This window comes from Palaemon carinicauda, chromosome 7 (genome assembly GCF_036898095.1).
Source record: "Palaemon carinicauda isolate YSFRI2023 chromosome 7, ASM3689809v2, whole genome shotgun sequence".
Lineage (NCBI taxonomy): Eukaryota > Metazoa > Arthropoda > Malacostraca > Decapoda > Palaemonidae > Palaemon > Palaemon carinicauda.
Window position 1 is genome coordinate 16,960,998 of NC_090731.1, and position 25,000 is coordinate 16,985,997.

The 25,000-nt window shown below is 36.0% G+C and overlaps 1 protein-coding gene across 2 annotated transcripts; it reads right to left on the reverse strand.

Moving 5' to 3' along the window:
* Positions 1 to 6,354: 6,354 nt before the first annotated feature.
* Positions 6,355 to 22,569, reverse strand: LOC137643872 (uncharacterized). 2 transcript variants are annotated; one of them, XM_068376609.1, is made up of 3 exons: positions 22,300 to 22,569; positions 8,251 to 8,440; positions 6,355 to 8,157 (listed from the first exon to the last, which is right to left on the reverse strand). In XM_068376609.1, the coding sequence occupies exons 1-3, from the start codon at positions 22,402 to 22,404 to the stop codon at positions 7,847 to 7,849; spliced, it is 606 nt and encodes a 201-aa protein (XP_068232710.1). In that variant the 5' UTR covers positions 22,405 to 22,569; the 3' UTR covers positions 6,355 to 7,846. The 2 variants fall into 2 exon arrangements, with proteins under 2 accessions (XP_068232710.1, XP_068232709.1); XM_068376608.1 differs by having other exon boundaries at positions 6,355 to 8,440; positions 22,300 to 22,566.
* Between the last annotated feature and the right edge of the window lie 2,431 nt (positions 22,570 to 25,000).

Sequence of the window (25,000 nt, forward strand, 5' to 3'; positions counted from 1 at the left end):
GAAGAAGCAGCATTGCTTGTGGTTTGATAAGCGCTATCCATTTCATGAATAAAATGGATTTTTCTTGTCTCTTGATAAACATTTTGAAGGAACGTCCTTCTCATAGTAGGGCATAAAGACTAGTAAGAGAGGACGCATATTATCAACTTAAATGTTAAACTTGGACGATAGCACGGGGGGGGGGGGGGGGGTCTGCGGTTAGTTCTGGAGATACACCAAACGACAGGAAATGCCTTGTAACAGCCTTAATCTGTAAGATAATGAAACTCGAGACACGAGATTGGAATGGGATACGGGATCTATTTTGAGATAGATATCTTCTATTTATGTGATCCCTTCGATCTGGGTAAGTCCTATATACAGTATGTAGATCTTGCGTAAGTCGAGGTGTATTGATATTCCTTCAGAAATATCGTGACGTAGCGAGCCTATGGAGGCTTAATGAACCTCTTTCGGGAGCTCAAGGACCGAGGAGAGAATTCGGGGTCATTATTACTTGCTAAGCTACAACCCTAGTTGAAAAAAAACAGGATGCTATAAGCCCAGGGGCTCCAACTGGGAAAATAGCCCAGTGAGGAATGGAAGCAAGAAAAATAAGATATTTTAGAACAGTAACAACATAAAAATAAATATTTCTTGCATCAACTATAAAAACTTTAATAAAACAAAGGGAAGAGAAATAATCTAGATTAGTGTGCCCGAGCAAGAAAACTAACCCAAGACAGTGAGTGGAAGACCATGGTACAGAGACTATGGCACTACCCAAGACTAGAGAACAATGGTTTGATTTTGGAGTCTCCCTCTCCTAGAAGAGCCGCTTACCATAGTTAAAGAGTCTCTTCCACCCTTACCATGATTAAAGTAGCCACTGAACAATTACAGTGCTGTAGTTAACCCCTGGAGAGGAGAAGGTCTGTTTGGTAATCTCAGTGTTTCAGGTGTATGAGGACAGTGTTGAATCTGTAAAGAATATGCCAGACTACTCGGTGTATGTCTAGGCAAAGGGAAAGTGAACCGTAACCAAAGAGAAGAATCCAATGTAGCACTGTCTGGCCAATCAAAAGACCCCATAACTCTCTAGCGGTAGTATCTTCAACGGGTGACTGGTGCCCTGGCCAACCTACTATCTATAACGGAGTTATTGGTATTCCTTTGAGTTGGGGTTGTGGAATACGGCTAATCTAAGAAGAAATAAACCAAATTGAGAACCGCCAAAAAAGCTAACTTAAATAGCTAACTTCAAAGCAATAGAATAGTAATTCCTTGGATTAATGTTGTAGCTATGTATAGTTAACAGAGATCAGCATTTTTTGGTATTCCTTTATTGGTCCCCTTTTAGAATATGTTGATTTGTTTTGCATAAGAAATAATAAATCACTCACTCTTAATTGGCTGCTATTATGTTCTATTAACGTGTTTTTTTTTTTTTTTTTCCATTTGTATGGGGTAAGCACGGTTGCCTTCTTGAAGTACTTTGCTTTGGCTTTGGGGTAGACTGTAGTCCCGATCGGCTGCCCTGCCTGACATCGCTTAGACCCCGGTAGCATATGTTCAAGTGTTGTACCATTCACCAGCGTCCTTCCATCCAACAGCGGGGAGTCATGGCACTCAACCCCCCCCCCCAAAAAAAAAAGTTTAGTATACTTAATTGCTTGAGGCCCCCCGCCAAAATATATTGATTACGCTTGATTGCAGCAATACATATATATTACGAGTAAAACAAGAATATGGCATTTCCTAACAGTAACGGAATCATGCCATTTCAGGTATATTTTCGAATATCTTTTTTTTACTTCTTTGCCATTGATTCCTTAAATCATCATTTTACCTTAATTATTACCCCAAATGCACTTCCACCTTAAAAGTGACACTAGGAAAAGTAACTTTTTTTTTTCGAGGGTGAAAGATGTTCATATGTGTAGTGGGTCCCATAAAAATTTATTTTTTTTATTAAAAACAACTCGAATATTTTTTTTTATTTCTATTTATTCCTCTTTTCTATAAATGTATACTGTGAATATAGTTAATCTTAACTAGTGCTAAATTGTCGCTCATCCAGTTAACCTCGTCTATTGTTCTAATTATTTGATTTTTATTATTTTTCTAACGAAAACTCGCTTTGATCATAACCAGCCAAGCTTAGGGGTGGGAGCAATTACCTCACGGGTTTCATACACGCTCACACACTATCAGTATTGATTTTTTACCTCTCGCTCTCCCCGCACTGAAAATAATAACCTGATTAAGCTTGCCATCACATATTTCATACTACTTGAAATTTGTGTCCTCTTTGCTCTCAACTATTTGTATATAAGTCTTGTTGAATTAACTCATTTACATTCATCTCGCCTCTTTTTATTTTCCTGAAATTTGTAACCTGTTTAAGCTTACTATCACATATTCCATACTACTTGAATTTTGTCCTTCTTGCTCTCAACTATATATATATGAGCTCGTTGTCTTGTTGAATAAACTCAGTTGCATTCATCTTGCCTCTTTTTATTTTCTCTGAAAATTGTAACCTGTTTAAGCTTACTATCTCATATTTCATTCTGCTTGAATTTTGTGTCTTTCTTGCTCTCAACTCTGTATATAAGCTCATTGTCTTGTTGAATAAACTCAATTGCATTCATCTCGCCTCTTTTTATTTTCTCTGAAAATTGTAACCCGTTTAAGCTTACTATCTCATATTTTATCCTGCTTGAATTTTGTGTCCTTCTTGCTCTCAACTCTCTGTATATAAGCTCATTGTCTTGTTGAATAAACTCATTTGCATTTATCTCGCCTCTCCGTTGTTACCTAACAGCCCCCTCGCAAGAGCCTATTTCCTTATTTGTATGTGCGTTGCTTGCTATACTAACATGACAGTAGAAATCAAAGGTCAGTTTCCCTATGCTAGAACGTGAAGCCACTGAAACGCAAAGGCACACCTTTCGAGTAAGGCAGAAAAAAGTTGGATAAAAAAGGCACACCCTTCGAGTAAGGCAGAAAAAGGTTGGATAAAAAAGGCACACCCTTCGAGTAAGGCAGAAAAAGGTTAGATGAAATAGGACAAAATCAGTTGCCCACCTCAGCATTATCATTCGAAACACCCACTTTCAGTGGCGTAGCTAAGGTGGGGGTGACAGCCCCCCAGCCCTCCAAAAGAAGGGGACTGACAAAGCAGCCTCGGGTTATAAAATTATGTAAGTGTTTATTAAAATGCCCCCCAGCCCTCCAAAAGAAGGGGACTGACAAAGCAGCCTCGGAGAAAAAAAATATGTAAGTGTTTATCAAAATGCCCCCCAGCCCTCCAAAAGAAGGGGACTGACAAAGCAGCCTCGGGATATAAAATTATGCAAATGTTTATTAAAATGCCCCCCAGCCCTCCAAAAGAAGGGGGACTAACAAAGCAGCCTCGAAGAAAAAAAATATATAAGTGTACATTTAAAATTACAAACAATTCGCCAAGGTAACGGGGAGGGAGGGCTCCATCACCAATTCAGGCCCTCGAGCCCCCAAAATCTGTAATTTCACCCCTTTTGTCTAAGTATTCTTTAGTAAAGTCTGCAGTTTTCTCTTCTTTCCTTTTAACCCTTATTTTTTTTGCTTGAATAGTCATTTTCCTTCTGGCAATAGTTATTTACAAGCATTGAAGCCAGAACAATCATCTCTTCTATTTTACCTAATTGATTGTCATTTTAACAATCTAATGGAAAATTAGCATAATTTTCTTTTATAATATCAAGAGAGGTATTTGTAACAAGCTTCCTCTGGATTCGTGAAAATTTAAAAGTGCCAGTCTGCGTTAATTTATTCATAATTATGCAATTTTATCTCCCTGTATTGTTGTGGTAATTAAACATTACCCTTATATCTTTTTTTCCAAAAAAGGGGATGCCATCTAAAAAGCACATTCATTAAATGATAAACAGATGTTATTTATAGCTTCCTTTTTCTGTAACTGAACTAAAAGTTTTCTTTGCTATTTATAAAATTTCCTAAAAATAGTACAGATTAGAGATAATTTCTTATATTTTAGTAAACTTTCCAAGCGTTCATAGCTGCATATTCTTAGGGGAAAACTACAGGCAGATTTCTAAATACAGAAAATTTAGAATTATCAGCTTATCTATCGATAAAAACGACCAAATCTAAAACAGTTTTCTTCTTCCTTTATGGATGTCAACAAATACCCCGGTCAAAATTTCTCTTTTAGAATACCCAAAACATAATGTGATACCAAAACATTTTAGGAGGAGAAAACTAAAGGTATAAACAGTGTCTCAACACACTACGTTGCATAAAAGAGGGTTCCTTAAGGCTAGCAACAAATTCCACGGTTAAAATTCTCTTTTAGAATACCCAGAACATAAGGTGATACCTAAACATTTTAAAAAGGAAAATACTAAAGGTATAAGCCTTATTTCAAAACACTATTGGATAAACGAAGCTTCCTCGAGGCTAGCAATAAATTACCCGGTAAAAATTCTCTTTTAGAATACCAAAACATAAGGCGATACCTAAACATTTTAAGAGAAAAAAACTGAAGGTATAAACCGAGTCTTGAAACACTATGTTGGATAAATGAGGGTTCCTCAAGGATAGCATCAAATATCCTGGTTAAAATTCTATTTTAGAATCTTCTTTGTCTACATCTTTTCCCACTTCTATGTGGGGTCGATGTTTCTGGTCAGCTTTCTCCCTCTACCTCTGTCCCACACTTCATTACCGGTTAATCCCTTTGATCGAAGGTCATCCTTGATACAGTCCAACCACCTTCGCTTTGGTGTTCCTCTCTTTCACGTTCCCTGTACCTCCATTTCCATCACTCTACTCTCAATATACTGTTCATCTCTTCCCATGACATGACCATACCACCTCAGTCTACTTTCTTGGATCTTATCTGATAGTTTTCTAACTCCTGTGGTACCCCTAATTACCTCATTCCGTATCTTATATCTCTTTTAGAATACTCAGAACATAAAGTGATATGAAAAAATTCAAACAGGAAAAAAAACTGAAGGCATAACCCTAGTCTCGAAACACTACAGTACATGTTGGATAAAAGAGGACAAAGGGTTACCTATAGCCATTACAAACTTTTTCGTAATAATCTCCATTAAAGCTAAAATTAAACTCAAATACGCACACAAATTAGTTCAATAATAGCATTGACTATAATGGCAGCTCCAAAAATAAACTATACCGCAAAGTTAAGCCAATAATTCATGAAGACTTATCTAAATAATGAAGTCGCATCAAAACTGAATACTGGTTAGAAGTTTTAATGGTTAATATATTTCAAAAAATATAAAATAAAAAGTGAAATAGAAACTATAATTGGATTAGCTAAATTTACTAATAACTCTCTATAATAAATACTGTTAGCATTGACAAATTGTGTCATTGGATTTACTGGTTGAAGAGTTCCTTTCCTCACTGGGCTATTTTCCCTACTGGGGCCCCTGGGCTTATAGCCTCCTGCTTCCCCAACTAGGGTTGTAGCTTAGAAAGTAATAATAATGATAATAATAATAATAATAACAACAACAACGACAACAATAATAATAACAATAATAACATAAATAATATAGATAATATAGATAATATAAATAATGTAAATATAGATAATATAAATAATGTAAATATAGATAATATAAATAATAATGATAATAATAATAATAATAGAAACTTCTTATATTAATGATGAAGCTTTTGGACATCCCTTTGAATTCCCTCAGTCGAATCCTCATTTAAAAAAGTTTTTGTCAATGATTGTGGTTCTTTCGACCCTTGTTGGCTTAGCGAAAATGTATTTTCCCCAATAGGTCAAGTTTCCTTTACTCCACTAAGCTAATGTTTTTACTGCAATAATTCCAACATTGACTTTACGTTACCCAGTTCACTAACTTCTGGGTGATCCTTCAGTTTGCTAAATTTAATCCTGAATTTCTTGATAGATTAACTATTACTTCAAAATACTTCAAATTACGATAACAACGTTTCCCCCCACCTCTTAATATCTATAACAAACAATATATCTATTAAATTAACTATTACTTCAAGATTCTTCAAATTACGATAACAACGTTTTCCCCCACCTCTTAATATCTATAACAAACAATATATCTATTAAATTAACTATTACTTCAAGATTCTTCAAATTACGATAACAACGTTTTCCCCCACTTCCTAATATCTATGATAAACAGTATATCTATTAATAGCACATTACAGCGCATGTGCACTCGTGAGAAATTCCACCAGTGCAAAACTTATTTGCAATTTAAATAAAATGACTATAGCCTCTTTTAACAGCTTTATAAGTGCTTGCCATAATCAATTACCCAAAAGGAAAAGAAAATTACTGAATTTTATTGATTTGTATTAATTATAAATTATTACAAAATATGAAAATACAAGGAAAAAATCTTAAATTAATCCTTAAGAAAAGAACTGAAATGTAGTAGTTTTTTTTAAATTTCTTAATTACATCTATCACAAAATAGGAAAATACCTGAACAAAAATTCTTAAATTAATCTTTCTAGAAATAAGTGAAATGTGGTATTTTTTCACACATTTCTCAATTACATCTATTACTAAATATGAAAATACCAGAGAAAAAATTCTTAAATTAACCATTCTGGAAAGAACTGAAACTTAGTAGTTATTTTCACACATTTCTTAATTATATTACAAAACTTGAAAACACCAGGACAATAGCTATTTAATTGTTCCTTCTGGAAGGAGCTGAAACTATTTTTTTTCACACATCTTAATTAGATTGTAAAGAGCTGAATTTGCCTTAAATTTTCTGCAATTCGAAACTCCACTTCATTTTTCCTACATAAGCTATTAATACATTGTTAAGTAAAAACTAGCATACCAACCAAGATACCGGTATATGCTTTTAGTAAGAGAGAAAAGAAACGATGTGGTGTTTTTGTAAGTATTTGCTATTAATTTACTTACAGTTATGAGGTTTAAAAACTAAATGTATAAGACACCCTACACACAAGACTATATACACACTCAACAATTTAAGTCCGGAAGCATAATTTTACACCAAATTTGATATTAAAAACTGCCTTAAAAGTAAATTGTGTCACAGGAAACACAGATGTCTAGATCATTGTACTTTCTTTAATGCTATGGTATATTGAAATATTTGCCATTATCATGTACAATAGCTTTAACAAACTGAAAATCACTTCCTTTAATCTAAATACAAAGAAAATTGATAAAAATAATTATAAACTAATACGTATACGAATGTCTGCACACAGTGTGTACATTTACCTACATTTATACTTGTACACAAAGTGTACACATACACTTACCAATAAGAAACAAAAATATTCACCCGCATATGCATATATCAATCTATTTAACAATGATAGATAAGTACTAATAACTAGGGTCTTTCAATAATTTCTTAACTAAAGAAAAATATTCAGGTACACAGCATGGAAGCAATCAGAACTCTTCTGACGAGCGATCACGAGGCAACCTACTTTCCATGTCAACTTTTGAAAAGGAATATAAAATCAGAGAGCGGAACAATCACTTCATTGTGATTTATCAAATTAAAAAGTATGAATTAAAATACAAGCCATGATCCATGAATCAAGCAGTGGAAATACCAACGATTAAAATCATTCAAGTCTAATTCACGCAAAATCCTTAATTCAATTCATTGTCATATTACAAGATAACTTTAAACGCCTTCATTAAACTTTTCAGAATACTTCGAAAATTAATTCGTAATCAGATACACCATTTCATGGAAATTAATATTTTGAAATAAAAGTGGCCTTTTGTAAAACATTGCCTCAGTAAAAAACTTAGTCTTGGTAGAAAATCTCACTTTTCATTTGTTGATAACTCAATACTACGGTACTTGCTCTCTGCTTCTATCAAAGCCGTTCTGTTCTTTACCTCAAGTTGAGGAGTGGTTGCTCCTTGCTGGAAATAGGTGTTATCGCCATCTGTATAATGTATAGAAGCAACTGTTGAAATAGAATTGCTAGACACGTCTGCAGGGCAAGTTGTTGATTGACTGTATACACCAGATGAAGTGGAGTATGCTCCGGATGAGGATATAGAATCGTACCAGTGACGGGTCGTTGACGAAGAACATTCCATAGTCCCATAAGAATCGTTAGAGCGCGTCTCTGAAAGAAGTTTTCCATTTTCATTGTCCAATTTATAGTTATGAATATCTGAAACTTTCTTATGGCTTGACTTCTTTGATTGGAATACTCTACCACTTCTGCTTCCTGGGTATTGGTGTGGTCTAATCGGGAATCCACTCTCGTTTACCAAAGGCATCTTGGCAGGACGGCAACCCCAATGGCGATTATTGTCAAGAGATCTGCCGATGTGATAGGACCTCAATCTTTCTGTCCAGGAATGTCCTCCGTATACTATTTCTGCGTATGAACTGATGTAGGCATCCTGAAAGACAAAATGTGTTCTAAGAATAAAGATTTCTCAAAATAAAACTTATACTAATCTTATTCTTACAGCAGCAAAAATTTTTAAAGTCACTCATATTTTTCCTAACTATACAAGCCCAAGTCTGTGTAGGGTTATGTTTTCAGAGTGAGCTGAAATGGTTGTTTAAATCATTAGCTAAGTAATTACCAAACCAGAGAAAGGTGAAGGTACTTGACGTCTCCGGATTTTGTTATAGTGGAGACTGAAAACTCCTCGAACCTGGGGTCTGCTACCCCGGGGTTCTGGGTTTTCGCCATGAAGAAGGGGACTAATTGTAAGGTCAGCTCTTTCCCACCTACCCCCCTCGTGCGACACACATCTTAGGAAAGGCAGTGTAACTTGGCCAACCTTTTGGCAGAGACCAGGGGGCTCAAAATAAAATGGAGTCTCTTCAGGGCCTCCAACACTCTGGCCACGTCCCACTCCGGAACTTGTAGGGGCTAAGGGGGACATGAATACATGAAGCACTTCAGGAGCATGGAGGGACACTAAGTTACCCAGCTTCCCTCCTTTCAGCAGGAACTCTGTAAAAGGCTGACTGGAAACCCTTCACCACCGGGATTGAGACACCTACGTTTAACCTGAGTTGCAGTATGAAATAGACTATTTGATAGACCAAAGTCATCGACGGCTTTATATTTTGCTTGCTTTACCTACCAATCTTGGCTAATTTTGCTAAGTAGACTGCCGGCAAATTCTTCACAATCTGTCATCTTAACGGTTGTCCTCATGGAGAAGTCATCCTGCCCCAGGAGATGCTGAATAACCTTCACCCATGAAGGGAGAGGTTTTGTAGTCTGTTGTGGAACTTGTTGAAGTGGGGCTTCTTAAGAAGGTCTTCTCCCAGGGGAAGAGGCCTCTGTTCCTCTAATGCTAACTCCACTCTGAGGAGCCTTTTGAGGCTGAGGGAGGTGCATGGTCACCAAAACATTGCGCTGTCAGAACAAGGCAACGATTTTACGAAAGGTGGAAGACTAATCCGGCAAAGCCTGGTCCTCCGTCAGTATGCCCCGGCGAAGATTTAGTGGCTGACCCTGGTGTGGATCTTGGGCCAGGCGGGGCGGGTCGGGTCGGAGTGCAGCCATCGTGTCGAGAGCCATGTTGTACGTAGTGGGGTACTACACTTCTGCCGTGCTCTAGTGGCCACAAGAAGGGGAACAGAGCCCACCGTAGTGGGCAGAGCAGAAGCAGTGAGAGCCATGTCATATGTAGCGGCGCTAAGTACCCTAGCCTTTGGGGATCCCAGGAGGATGAACGGAGCCCTCCGTAGCAGGATGAACTGAAACAGTAAGAGCCATGTCGCTCCCACTGGGCTTCAGGGGATCAGAGAGGAAGAGCACCTAAGGGCAGGATGGGGTCCTCTATGGCCACGCCAGCATCTCCCAATCCTGCTACGGCAGCGAAGACTGCCTCTTCCTCTGAATGTTGACCTTTGAAATTGACCTTGGAACGTGAAGTGTACTGCTTGAGTGACGACATCCTGTTACAGTCCTCCATCTTCTGTCAAAGTGAAGGATCCTGCCTCATGACTAGTGGGATACCAGAGCAACTGCACATCCCACTGGGGGTAACTGAAGGGTATGTGGGGAGGGAGAGGTGCCTGAGTAAGTGCCCGGTGGCAGTCCGAGGAAATCAAAAAGTTCCTGCGAAGCGAAGGAGACCTCGAGGTGGCTGGAGCAGCTACTTGGTACAGCAGTGACTCCTATGTCTGCAACGGTGGCGGGCCGAGTGAAAAACACAAGGTTCTCTGTTCTCTTCTTGGTACTGGCCTCTTTAGAACGCGTGACAGCGACCCCGAGGGGCTAGTCCTGCAGCCCGTTAGGTGGTTCCCTTGTCCTTGGAGGGTGGCATGGACCACGGTGCTTCAATATCTGGGGAAAATTGTGAAAGGGAACTGCCCTGCTGTTGGTCCTCCTTGAAAACTTCTCCCTGGGGGAAGGGAGATGAGGGTTGCCGGTCTACAACTGTAGAAGTTTCTCTGAAGAGGCCGTAATGATTCGGAGACGCTGTTAGGTGGTCCCTCTGTCCAAGGACACGAGCAAGGGCTTCGAGATGTCCATATGATAAGGACAGTCACGGGAATAGGATCCGGAACGGAATGAAACACCCACTAGTGTGGTCCGTAGTCTGGGAAGAGTGGGTTAAGTAAGAGAAGTGCCACCCATGGTGGGCAAAGCATTGGCAGATGGAGAGGAAGGTGGCCGTACATACGGGAGCACTTCTCCACACTTATCCTCTATAACCTGAGTGGCTCCGTCACATATCAGGAACCACTACGGCCGAAGCCGACAGTGCCTTACCCAGCAAGTCATCCTGCCTGTACTAGAACATCTGGAATGGTTAGTACAGGGACAAAAGGAGCATCCCTCTCAGCAACGGTCCGAGACCCACCACTAACTCGCCTTGGCCCCTGCTCTTGAGGGAATGTGAAATTTCTTTTGAACTTGGAGGAACTACTTCTCTTGGAAGTTGAACTGTCCTTCTAGTCTTATCGTTCTAACCGCTCCCTTCCACGCAGGAAAAAACATCACACGCTTTCGACCAAGTCCTGGGAAGGAGGAGTTGCTGACGTTTGCCCTCCGTTGAACAAAGAATGTACAAGTACCAACGGAATTAAAACAGAGACAAAACAAAGGAAAATGGTCGAACAACGGGAGACTTCAGCCAGTACACAGGTTGACGCCCAAAACCGGAATGGGGTCCAAAGGCCTTCTATGGTGCTATCATTCATGGCCCAAGCTGACTGATTAGTTTCTTTACGCTTTGGGAGTAGGCCTGTCCAGATTTTTCTGGTTGAAGAGTGGGAAGATCACAAAACCTACTATGAATGTAGTTCTTAGAAGTATACCGCATCAGAACAAAGAAAAATTATAGTTAGATTAAGGGTGTAACGGTACCCTACTCGCTGGGGATTGAAAACCTAAGTAAAGAGCTTTTGACAGGAGAGGGACAGGGCTCCTCGCCCTCATTCACCACATGCCCTAACTACTCCGTTAACTATTTCACCGGCTGTTTCAGTTCAAGCTGAAAATATACTCCCTACTTAAAGGAGGACGAACGGTTTTTATACATAAATAAATATTAATGTTGCAGGAACAATCGCCAAATCGAAATGAAGTGTTTCATAAGTTAGGATTTACTAGCTGTTAAATATTTGTAATTTGTAAAGAAAATCAAAAGAACAGATGCAGAATCAAAATATGAAAAACTAAAAGCTAATTCTTTGGTTGAAATCAAGGCTAGTATAACAAAGGGGAAACTATGAATAGAAAACTGACAAATCTCTTCTAAGATCTAACAACTCTCTTTAAAAATTCTCTTAGTAACCTAGTAATTCTCATTGAAAATTACACCCAATGATAAAATGCCGTGAAAAAATACTACTAGACATGCCAGTTTGGAGATGACAATTTCCACAAACAGAAATTTTAAAGTTTGTTTTTATTTTCGAGAAACTCAGGAATATTTATGCAATTGTTTTTCTTAGTCTAGATAGTTTAACATTGCCCTAGAACCTAATCATATATACATATGATCAGCACTCAACCCCCCCTCCCCACCTAGCTAGGACCAGAGGGGGATAGGAAATGGCTGCTAATAACTCAGCAGATAGACCTATTGGCTCTCCTAAACCCTCATCCTCAGCTCACAAGGATAGTAAGGCTGCAGCCACCCAAGATACTAACGAGTTTGAGCGGGTCTCTAACAACAGTCTGGCGTTCACAAGTCAGGGACATTTACTACATCGGCCACATTAGTAATCATTGCTTCAGGAGGGAAATTTGACTGTTTAACATAACTATTTAGAAGATGGCTACTCTAAATTATATAAAAAGATGAAACAAAATAATACAGACTTGGATGAAATTTGTAATGAAAGTGAAGTTGCTAAAACACAAAAGAATAATTTATCAATTTTTTCTCGTCGTTATTTCCTTATTTCCTTTCCACACCGCTGGGCTATTTTTCCCTGTTGGAGCCCGTGGGCTTATAGCATCTTGCATTTCCAACTAATGTTGTAGCTTGCCTAATGAAAATAATAACAACAACAACAACAATAATAATAATAATAATAATGATAATAAATAATTTTTACGAGGTTTAAGTAATGGTAGTGATGTTATTAGTTAGAAATTTGAATATGTAATATTGCAGTTGCTATAATATGACACATTGGGAAACATATGGCAGTGATTTTAATGATGATTAGTTGGTAAACATTTATCAATAACCGGTCAAAGTTATGATTATATGCATTGCAATAAAGTTTCAAATGAACTATTTTTATTGCCAGTCTACAAAATCGATCAACATTGGTCAACATTTAATTCTCGATTTTGTCCCCAATAGTTTTTCCCTCTGTAAACTTTTATACTCAATGGAAAGAAGCAGTCAAATAAAATGTAGGACATACATTAGCCTTGAGCCGAGAGAAGTCCATTATCACAAGACGCAAGACTCACAATTCTTTTTCTTGAATGGCCACAGAAATAAATCCAATTCCAAACTGAAGGAATAGAAATTTCAAACCAGGTTCTCGCGTGTTAAGTATTGAACTAGTATTTCAAGTAAAGCCGTTCCTCGCCCGTCAAATATTTAAGTATTGAACTAGTTTATTAAGTAAAGCAGGTTCTTGCATGTTAAGTATTTAAGTATTGAACTAGTTTTTTTAAGTAAAGGAGGTTCTTGCCTGTCAAGTATTTAAGTATTGAACTAGTTTATTAAGTAAAGCAGATTCTTGCATGTTAGATATTCAAGTATTAAACTAGTTTTCCTAGTAAAGCAGGTTCTTGCGCCTTAAGTATTTAAGTATTGAACTAGTTTTTTTAAGTAAAGCAGTTTCTCGTGCGTCAAGTATTTAAGTATTGAACTAGTTTAAGTAAAGCGGGCTCTTGCACATAAAGTCTTCAAGTATGCACTAACTTTCCTAGTAAAGCAGGTTCTTGCGCCTTGAGTATTCAAGTATTGAACTAGTATTTCAAGTAAAGCAGTTTCTCGCTCGTCAAGTATTCAAGTATTGAACTTGTTTTTTCAAGTAAAGCAGGTTCTCTCGCTCTAAGTATTGAACTAGTTCTCCAAGTAAAGCAGGTTCTTGCGCCTTAAGTATTCCAGTATCAAACTAGTATTTCAAGTGAAGCAGTTTCTTGCGCGTCAAGTATTTTTTGAACTAGTATTTAAAGTAAAGCAGGTTCTCTCGCTCTAAGTATTGAACTAGTTTTTCAAGTAAAGTAGGTTCCCTCGCTTTAAAAACTGAACAAGTTTTTCAAGTAAAGCAGGTTCCCTCGCTTCAAAAACTGAACTAGTTTTTCAAGTAAAGTAGGTTCCCTCGCTTTAAAAACTGAACAAGTTTTTCAAGTAAAGCAGGTTCTCTCGCTTCAAAAACTGAAATAGTTTTTCAAGTAAAGCAGGTTCCCTCGCTTCAAAAACTGAACTAGTTTTTCAACTAAAGCAGGTTCCCTCGCTTCAAAAACTGAACTAGTTTTTCAAGTAAAGCAGGTTCCCTCGCTTCAAAAACTGAACTAGTTTTTCAAGTAAAGCAGGTTCCCTCGCTTTAAAAACTGAACTAGTTTTTCAAGTAAAGCAGGTTCCCTCGTTTCAAAAACTGAACTAGTTTTTCAAGTAAAGCAGGTTCCCTCGCTTTAAAAACTGAACTAGTTTTTCAAGTAATGCAGGTTCCCTCGCTTTAAAAACTGAACAAGTTTTTCAAGTAAAGCAGGTTCCCTCGCTTTAAAAACTGAACTAGTTTTTCAAGTAAAGCAGGTTCCCTCGCTTCAAAAACTGAACTAGTTTTTCAAGTAAAGCAGGTTCCCTCGCTTCAAAAACTGAACTAGTTTTTCAAGTAAAGCAGGTTCCCTCGCTTTAAAAACTGAACTAGTTTTTCAAGTAAAGCAGGTTCCCTCGCTTCAAAAACTGAACTAGTTTTTCAAGTAAAGCAGGTTCCCTCGCTTTAAAAACTGAACTAGTTTTTCAAGTAATGCAGGTTCCCTCGCTTTAAAAACTGAACAAGTTTTTCAAGTAAAGCAGGTTCCCTCGCTTTAAAAACTGAACTAGTTTTTCAAGTAAAGCAGGTTCCCTCGCTTCAAAAACTGAACTAGTTTTTCAAGTAAAGCAGGTTCCCTCGCTTTAAAAACTGAACTAGTTTTTCAAGTAAAGCAGGTTCCCTCGCTTTAAAAACTGAACTAGTTTTTCAAGTAAAGCAGGTTCCCTCGCTTTAAAAACTGAACTAGTTTTTCAAGTAAAGCAGGTTCCCTCGCTTCAATAACTGAACTAGTTTTTCAAGTAAAGCAGGTTCCCTCGCTTCAAAAACTGAACTAGTTTTTCAAGTAAAGCAGGTTCCCTCGCTTCAATAACTGAACTAGTTTTTCAAGTAAAGCAGGTTCCCTCGCTTCAAAAACTGAACTAGTTTTTCAAGTAAAGCAGGTTCACTCGCTTCAAAAACTGAACTAGTTTTTCAAGTAAAGCAGGTTCCCTCGCTTTAAAAACTGAACTAGTTTTTCAAGTAAAGCAGGTTCCCTAGCTTTAAAAACTGAACTAGTTTTTCAAGTAAAGAACATTCAGTTAATCTTATGATTAACTTAGCATCCTATAAAAGGAAATCTCAAAGTTAGCAAATTACGTCACATCCGTGTGTCGTTAATTCAAGAGTTTGATTAATGGTTTTGGCTAAAGTTGAATGAACTATCGTACATCGAAGTAAAAGACTAACATATCGGATTATTTGACATGCATCAACTAGTCATGCAACATATGGAATTGAATTTTGAGAGAGAGAGAGAGAGAGAGAGAGAGAGAGAGAGAGAGAGAGAGAGAGAGAGAGAGAGAGAGAGATTAAAATTTCGTGTAGCTAAGAATAGTTTATTTGATGCCCCAATATATAGGTTATCGTAGTTTTAGTAAGTACACAGAGAGAGAGAGAGAGAGAGAGAGAGAGAGAGAGAGAGAGAGAGAGAGAGAGAGAGAGAGAGATTAAAATTTCGTGTAGCTAAGAATAGTTTATATGATGCCCCAATATATAAGTTATCGTAGTCTTAGTAAGTACACACACACACACACACACACACACACACACACACACACACACACACAGAGAGAGAGAGAGAGAGAGAGAGAGAGAGAGAGAGAGAGAGAGAGAGAGAGAGAGAATTCCATTTCTTGCCATATTTGTTCACGTCATAAAACACCAATGCAATGTTTCTTTTGACCCAATATAACGTCTGTTGTTTAAACAAACTATCAGACAGTTTCAGAAAATACAAATAAAAGCGGATGCAAATATATAACTATTTGGGATTCTTTAATTCTTTTTTTTTATCTTTTTTAAGGATTATCAGTTTCCCTTTAATATGCTACTTTAAATATAGGTTTATAAGAAGCTGGAAACCAAGCAGGATTAAAGTATAATAGGTTAAATGGAATGCAGTTTGATGGTCGAATGCACACAGTAAAAGCCTAATTAATGCTGATGTGGTAACGTCCCTGACTGGTGAACGCCCGACTGGGGTTCGAGTCCCGCTCAAACTCTAAAGTTCTTTTGGTCGTTGCAACCTCACCATCCTTGTGAGCTATGGATGGGGGGTTTGGGAGAGCCTATAGGTCTATCTGTTGAGTCATCAGCAGCCATTGCCTGGCCCTCCTTGGTCCTAGCTTGGGTGTAGAGAAGTCTTGGGCGCTAATAAGTATTTGATCAGTTTCCAGGGCATTGTCCTACTTGATAGGGGGATGTCAATGTCCCTTGCCTCTGCCATTCATGAGTGGCCTTTAAACCTTTAATGCCAACAACGCATTGCACGAGGTGCCACTTGACGGCGCTTCCACCCTAAGGAAGATTAGATATACAAATCCTAACTACAGTAAGCTGAATATACCTGATGATAATAACTTTGCCTCACTTTTCGTTGTAAATAAAAAATAAAACATGAATAATAAAGACAAAATTAAGGTTACTTCGATTTATTTTTATGGTTTTTGAGTCTTATCCAATTGATTTTGCAGAAAATACTTAAAAGTACAAGTAACCCTTAACTAACCTTGCCTATGACAATACATTAACCACCCAAAACCCAATATGCCCTTGCGATATGCTTTTTTCAAAATATTCAGTTTCAAAATACTATGTAGTACACGCTTAGCAGTACTACAGCTTCACCATTTTCAGCTACACACTAAATCTCTCTCTCTCTCTCTCTCTCTCTCTCTCTCTCTCTCAGATTGGTCCAAAATTAGGATATCACCAAAATACACAGTAGCACAAATTCATTTAAAAAGTTAAAATTTCGTGTAGGCAAGAATACTTCATTTGATGCCTCAATCTATAAGTTATCGTAGGTCTTTGGAGAGAGAGAGAGAGAGAGAGAGAGAGAGAGAGAGAGAGAGAGAGAGAGAGAGAGAATTAATGGTTTCTCCCTCTCTCTCTCTCTCTCTCTCTCTCTCTCTCTCAGATTGGTCCAAAATTAGGATATCACCAAAATACACAGTAGCACAAATTCATTTAAAAAGTTAAAATTTCGTGTAGGCAAGAATACTTCATTTGATGCCTCAATCTATAAGTTATCGTAGGTCTTTGGAGAGAGAGAGAGAGAGAGAGAGAGAGAGAGAGAGAGAGAGAGAGAGAGAGAGAGAGAGAGAGAGAGAGAGAGAGAAATAAGATTTCGTGTAGCTAAGAATATTTTATTTGATGCCCAGTCTATAAGTTATCGTAGTCTCAGTAAGTACCGCGAGGAGAGAGAGAGAGAGAGAGAGAGAGAGAGAGAGAGAGAGGAGAGAGAGAGAGAGAGAGAGAGAGAATTAATGGTTCCGAAGATTATAAAATTTCCTTTCGCCGATAACTTGAAATCTGGGAAAAGTAGTTTTGTTGAAGATTTAGCGATCCATTAAAGATTATAGATTCCTTTTATGGTGGCTTTAATATTTCATGTAAACAACATTTTTTTTTTTAAATCTCCGATAATATTTTTAAGGTGTTTTGAAATATCCGATTGGATTTCTTTTAAAAGTTTTTAATTTCAATTTTTTTTTTGAAGTCTTTGATTAAAATTCTTTTTAAAAGTTTTACTTGATCGACACCGTCAATTTCGAGACTGAATTACTAGCCTAAAGATTTATTATATCGAGATAATGTATTCGCTTCAAGACCGGTTTTTTATATATATTTTTGGGACTAGTACAGTGGTAACGTGTTCGCCTTGCATTTGCATGTCAGCAGATCGAGCCCAGGCCGGGACCGTGAGTTTATGCTATTTATTGGGGAGTCCACTACTGCGGTTGGGCTTGTAAAGCTGATGTTCTGGTGAGCATCTATTCTGATGAAACGAACTGAAACCAAAGGCCTCTAACCTTTAACTTTTCCTAGCCTCGCACTTAACAGAGTTCAGAGTTAATCTAATAACTACAAGGTAAATATTAAGTGTTAAAAGCTAAAGATAGAGATGACTGGCGAAATCTAACCGAGGACCTTTGCGTTAATAGGCGTAGGAGGCGCTGATTAGGAAATTTAGTAGAAAGCAAAACTAATTTTTACAAGAATTTTTTATCACGAATAGTTAGCACTTTGATATATTGAATTTTGGCTATATAGACCACCTATCTGGGTGGTCATCCAGAACCAGCTACAGCTGGAGGAAAATCCTATTTTTATAGGAAGAGGATAACTAGTTAAATTAAAGAACAAGGACACAAATAGCACTACTACTCTATGGAAACCACGAACGGATAAAGCAATAAAATTACCTCAAATCTAGCAGTTTACCACTTCTTACAGAACGCTGTCTAAAATCTTTAAAGGCCACTCATGAATGGCAGGGCAAAGGACAGTGACATTACACTATCAAGCAGGACATATGATCAGCGCCCAAGACCCTTCTCCACCCAAGCTAGGACCAAGGAGGGCAAGGCAATGGCTGCTGATGACTTGGCAGATAGACCTCTATGCTTCCCCCAATAGAGAGGTCGTTACTCTTAAAAATTTAGTTTTTCCTAGTTTCCTCTCCTCACTACGCTATTTTCCCTGTTGGAGCCCCTGGGTTTATAGCATCCTGTTTTTCCGACTAGGGTTGTAGCTTAGCAAGTAATAATAATAATAATAATAATAATAATAATAATAATAATAAAAGTTTGAGCGAGACTTCTAGCCCTAGCTGGCAATCACCAGGCAAGGACGCTACCACCAGGCCACCACAACCCTAAAAAACTATTAAAACTAACATATTATTAACGCATTATTGTACCGTTAAGAAGAGAGGTGCCTCATCGAAGTGAAATTAGGAGCAATCCTACATTGAATCTACACTGTTGGACTATCAAATGTATTACAGAGATGGGGTGAAATTAGAATTAAACCAAGGCCGAATACAAAGGAATAGCTGGAATTACTCAAATGCCTGTATTCTGTACCCTCGGGGGTCCATTCGGATGCTGTTCTATCTTACGTCTCTTCCTCTTAGTTTACACGTGAAGGATCAATTTCATGTTTCTGTTAGATATGTTTTGATTGTTCATTTGACTCTTGTTTGTTTATTTTCTTATTTCCTTTCTCCACATGGTAATTTTTACTGTGTAGGAGCCCTAGGGATTATAGCATATTGTTTTGCAATATAGGGTTGTAGCGGAGCTTGTAATAATAATAATAATAATAATAATAATAATAATAATAATAATAATATTAATAATAATAATGAATTCTATTTTGAATCTATAATCTTGGACTACTAAAAGTATTAAAAACCGAGTGTAAAAAAAGGTTATTGACGGATGATGTATAATTTTACTTCTCCATAGATTATTATTATTGTTATTATCATCATCATCATCATTACTTACTAGGCCGCAACCCCAGTTGGAAAAGCACGATGCTATAAGCCCAGGGGTTGCAACAGGGAAAATAGTCCAGTGAGGAAAGGGAACAAGGGAACAAAAAAAGCATTTTGTAAGAGAAGTATAAAAGGTGAAATTTTAAACAACGTTCTTAACTAATGTGGGAGATGAATGAAAAAAAAAAAGTCCATAGGGCCAGGAAATAAAACATAAAATAAGTGACTAACAACTAATATTAATGAGCTTGGTCCCAATTAATATAAATCATGATCTAAGTATCGCTGGAATGTAATTTGTCTATGCTCAAATAATTTAATCAAGTCACTTGACATGAAACCTTATTGTAATGAAATATCTGGATGGATGCTTTATTAAAGACCCCTATTAAACTTATTATAATTGATTACTGAAATTGTCTAACCTGTGCTCAAATTAATTTAGTAAAGTCATTGAATGTAAAACCGTTCTTGTAATGAAATTTCATGATGGGTGCTCCAAGAAACTTTATTAAACTTAGTACCGTAATTGATAACTGAAACTGACTAGTCTATGTGCTTAAATATATTATTTAGTCAAATCTCTATTAAAAAAATTTTTTTTAATGAAATTTCTGGATGGGTGCTCCAAGAAACTTTATTAAACTTAATACCGTAATTGATTAATGAAACTGACTATAGTCAATTTTTTTAGTTAGGCATATTTGCACAGACTCTCAGGGGTGCCCTTTTAGATCGGAAAAGTTTTCTGATCGCTGATTGGTTGGACAAGATAATTCTAACCCATCAGCGACCAGGAAACTTTTCCAAGTTAAAAGGGCACCGCCGCGAGTCGGTGCAAATATGCATCGCTGAAAGAAATGGACTATAGTCTATGTGCTTAAATAAATTATTCAGCCAAATCACTATGTGGAATGTTCTTGTAAGGATGTTTCTGGATTGGTGCTCTAAGAAACTTTATTGGATTTAATACTACAATCAGTTACTGAAACTGAAACTGACCTTGGTCAATTTTTTTTAGCGATGCATATTTTCACCGACTCTCAGGGGTGCCCTTTTAGATCGGAAATGTTTTCTGATCGCTGATTGGTTGGACAAGATAATTCTAACCAATCAGCGACCAGGATACTTTTCCGAGCTAAAAGGGCACCGCTGCGAGTCGGTGCAAATGCGCCTCATTAAAGTAAATTGAGTATAGTCTATGTGCTCTAATAAATAATTCGGTCTAAGCACTATGTGGAATGTTCGGTACTTTCCTATTATTGTCCCACCACTAATTTCCAATATAACCCCAATACTATTTTTTAGGTTTGGTTAGGTTAGGTTTGGATTTTATCCACCAACAGATTAAATAATTATAAACCCCAAAAATAGTATTGGGGAGATATCGGAAATTAGTGGTGGGGCAATCATAGCTAAGTACCGAATGTTCTGGTAAGGAAATTTCTGGATGGGTGCTCTAAGAAACTTTATTGAATAATATAATTAATTACTGAAACTGATTATTAAAGGTAACCGTGTTACCCCATACGAATGGGAAAAAGGCACGCCAATAGATGAAGAAGAAGAAGACTGAAACTGATTATTAAATGTTGCCCAAAGTAAAACTTGAGAAGTTTAGTTATAAAATAAAGAAGAAGAGGAGCAGCAAGATTGATAGAGCATTCAATCCTAAGAAAATATCGCCCGTCTACGGATTGAACGATAATGGAAGCCTAATAAAGATTGAATAAATCGCAAGATATGTGAATGACAAGTCTTAAAGACCTAAAGAAATTTATCAATCATCCTGTCTGCAACACACCACGTTGGTATATGAATAGTTACGAATGGTTTAAACCCGAGTCCTATGGCTATTACAGTGGTAACGTGTTTTTCTATCATTCGTATGATAGCAGATCGAACCCCGCCCGGGACCGGGAGTTTAAACTGTTTACTGGGGAGGCCACTGCTGTGGTAGGGCATCACAATGGGGGGCTTGGGCTTGCCTGGCTGACGTTCTGGTGCGTATCTATTCTGATGGAACTAGAACTGAAACCAGACGCATTTAACCTTTAAACACCTGACGGACAGATTAAAGGGAGCCTTTGTATATCAGCGGCCAGTTCCTCATGCTTCCATAAACAAGAAAAATGGACATTAGCCAACCTAACCCAACACAACCTACAAGCAGTGTCCTTACCTACTTATCTAACGTGGGGGGTGGGTGGGTTTGAAAACAAAGGAAAATAGCCCTTATAGTAAATATACTACGCGGCTACGTCGTTATTAAGGGCATCTTATTGTTTACTATGAAAGACAAGCATTTAAAAGTTAACTTATAATCTATTATGGATATTGCTATATTATGAAAATTTTAAGTTCTTATCACGTACAAATTTGACTTGACAATTTTAAAAGGTCCGTTTTGTATTCATGCACAAAAATTTTGTGCAAAAATTAACCATAAACACAGGAAAATGAATAAGAATAAATAATCCTGTCCTCAGACACACAACCAAATAAAAAAAAAAATAAACCGGGAAGAAAATATGATTTCTTTTCAAAATTACAACTTTAAACAGCCAAAAATAAATAATCTTGTCCACAGACAGCCAAATAAATAAATAAACAGACTCGAAAATATAAACTTGCAGAGGTAAGAAAAAGACGCAGACAAATAAGAAACAAATATTCCTGTCCACATACACAGAAAAAAAAAAAAAAATACGACTCCAAAATATAACCTTTAGAGAGGTAACAAAGAAAAATATGTAGAAAAATAAAAAATAAGTAATCATGTCCACAGGAACAAAGACAGATAAAGAAATAAAAAAACAGACCACATACACAGCAAAAAAAGAAAAAAAAAAAGAAAAAAAAAAGAAAAAAAATATAACCTTGAGAGAGGTAACAAAGAAAAACAGAAAAATAATAAAAAAAATAAGTAATCATGTCCACAGGAACAAAGACAGATAAAGAAATAAACAGACTCGAAAATATAAACCTAAAGAAAAACACCCAAATACTCACATTTATCGAAAAGAAACACTTGTAACAACTGTAGCACACATACGATAAACAAATCAGTCCGAAAATGACGGCGAACAGTATAAAGAAAACATCGTAAGTCAACATTTTTGGCGATATAAAAGTTTTAGAACAAAGCAGTGTTTTCTAAAATGGCTGACGGGAAAGCAAACTGCTGTCTTCGAAGATGTATACGGTCCAGCGGTTGCCCTATAACTGAATTACAAGTTGTCTTGTCTGGGACGTTGGTAGAAAAACAAGTGACCACTGGACCTGGTCCACTGGCTGCTAATCTGTGTATCAGTAAACTGCCATTTCTTAATTTTCTTTGTGTATTGTTCGCGCCTTTGGAAGGGAGGAAACAGATGGAGGAATCAAAGTCAATGTAAAAACTATCATATTCCATTATAAAATGGTTATAATGCTACATAACATTATAGATTATTTATAGAAAATTTATTCCATTATAAAATGGTTATAATGCTACATAACATTATAGATTATTTATAGAAAATTTATTCCATTATAAAATGGTTATAATGCTACATAACATTATAGATTATTTATAGAAAATTTATTCCATTATAAAATGGTTATAATGCTACATTTTATAAATTATTTATAGAAAATTTATTCCATTATAAAATGGTTATAATGCTACATAACATTATAGATTATTTATAGAAAATTTATTACTTTATAAAATGGTTATAATGCTACATTTTATAAATTATTTATAGAAAATTTATTCCATTATAAAATGGTTATAATGCTACATTTTATAAATTATTTATAGAAAATTTATTCCATTATAAAATGGTTATAATGCTACATAACATAATAGATTATTTATAGAAAATTTATTCCATTATAAAATGGTTATAATGCTACATAACATTATAGATTATTTATAGAAAATTTATTCCATTATAAAATGGTTATAATGCTACATAACATTATAGATTATTTATAGAAAATTTATTCCATTATAAAATGGTTATAATGCTACATAACATTATAGATTATTTATAGAAAATTTATTCCATTATAAAATGGTTATAATGCTACATAACATTATAGATTATTTATTGAAAATTTATTCCATTATAAAATGGTTATAATGCTACATAACATTATAAATTATTTATAGAAAATTTACAAAGGATGGATTGTAAACATCTAAGATCTATATACTTCCAACTAAAATGTAGAAAATATTGCCTGAGTTTTCATTTGAATAATAGTTCTAATATCTAGACATTTTCTTATTTCAAGTACTAATATTTAGACTTTCTTATTTCAAGTACTAATATTTAGACATTTTCTTATTTCAAGTACTAATATTTAGACATTTTCTTATTTCAAGTACTAATATTTAGACATTCTCTTATTTCAAGAAGTATTTCATCCCAAGATGGGTCCCATATTACCATTGAAAGTGAACATAAATCAGTTCGTTAGTTGTCTACATATAGATTTGAATATTGTCTTCTCAAAGCATTCCTACTATTACCAACTGTAAGTCGGGGAAGGGGGGGGGGGTGTGTAGCAGTGGTTGTTTATAGGAATTAACAGGAATTCTCCTGACAGTGCGAAGAAAATGGAATTGTTAACATTATAAACAGAAACTGGCTATGTTAGAACTATAAACAGAAACTGCACAGCTATGTCCTATGAATTAAATAGAGTTTGATTATGAATAGAAACCAAATGGAAAATAAAGCGAGACCATGTAACAGATTATAACCCAAACAAAATTAAACTACAATGAAATAAATTCTCCACCATATTTATATGAAAAGGTGAAAAAAAAAATTGAAAATAAAACGAGACAATGTAACAGATTATAACCCAAATGAAATAAAATGAAATCAACTCTCCATATTTATATAAAAATGTGAAAAAAATGGAAAATAAAAAGGAGAATGTAGCTCATTATAGACCAAACAAAATTGAATTACAATGAAACAAATCCTTCACCATATTTATATGAAAATGTGAATAAATGGGAAATAAAAGGAGAATGTAGCTCATTATAGCCCAAACAAAATTAAATTACAATGAAATAAATTCTCCACCATATTTCTATGAAAATGTGAAAAAATGGAAAACAAAATGAGATAATATAACAGATTATAACCTAAACAAAATTAGATTACAATTAAATAAAACTCTCCACCGTATTTATATGAAAATGGGAAAAACTGGAAAATAAATTGAGATAATATAACAGATTATAACCTAAACAAAATTAAATTCCAATGAAATAAAACTCTCCACCATATTCATATGAGAATGTGAAAAACTGAAAAATAAAATGAGATAATATAACAAAATCAAATTACAATGAAATAAAACTTTCCACCATATTTACATTAAAATGTGAAAAAATAGAAAATAAAACGAAACAATGTGACAGATTTTAACCCAAATAAAATAAAATTACAATGAAATAAAACTCTCCGCCATATTTATATGAAAATGTGAAACAACAGAAACAGAATTATCACCGCCATGTCTATGTTTATCAATGCGATATCTTTTCCCGAGGTAAATGATATGAAGACTGGCGCCTAGGGTCTTTAGAATCTAGACAAGAGTTGTTTACGTTTAAAATGTTTACCTCTCTTTGTTACTGTTCGGATTCTCGGCTTTTCCAACTGCCAGAAACAGTTTTGTTTGCTTTTAAAGTTAGCGTTATTGT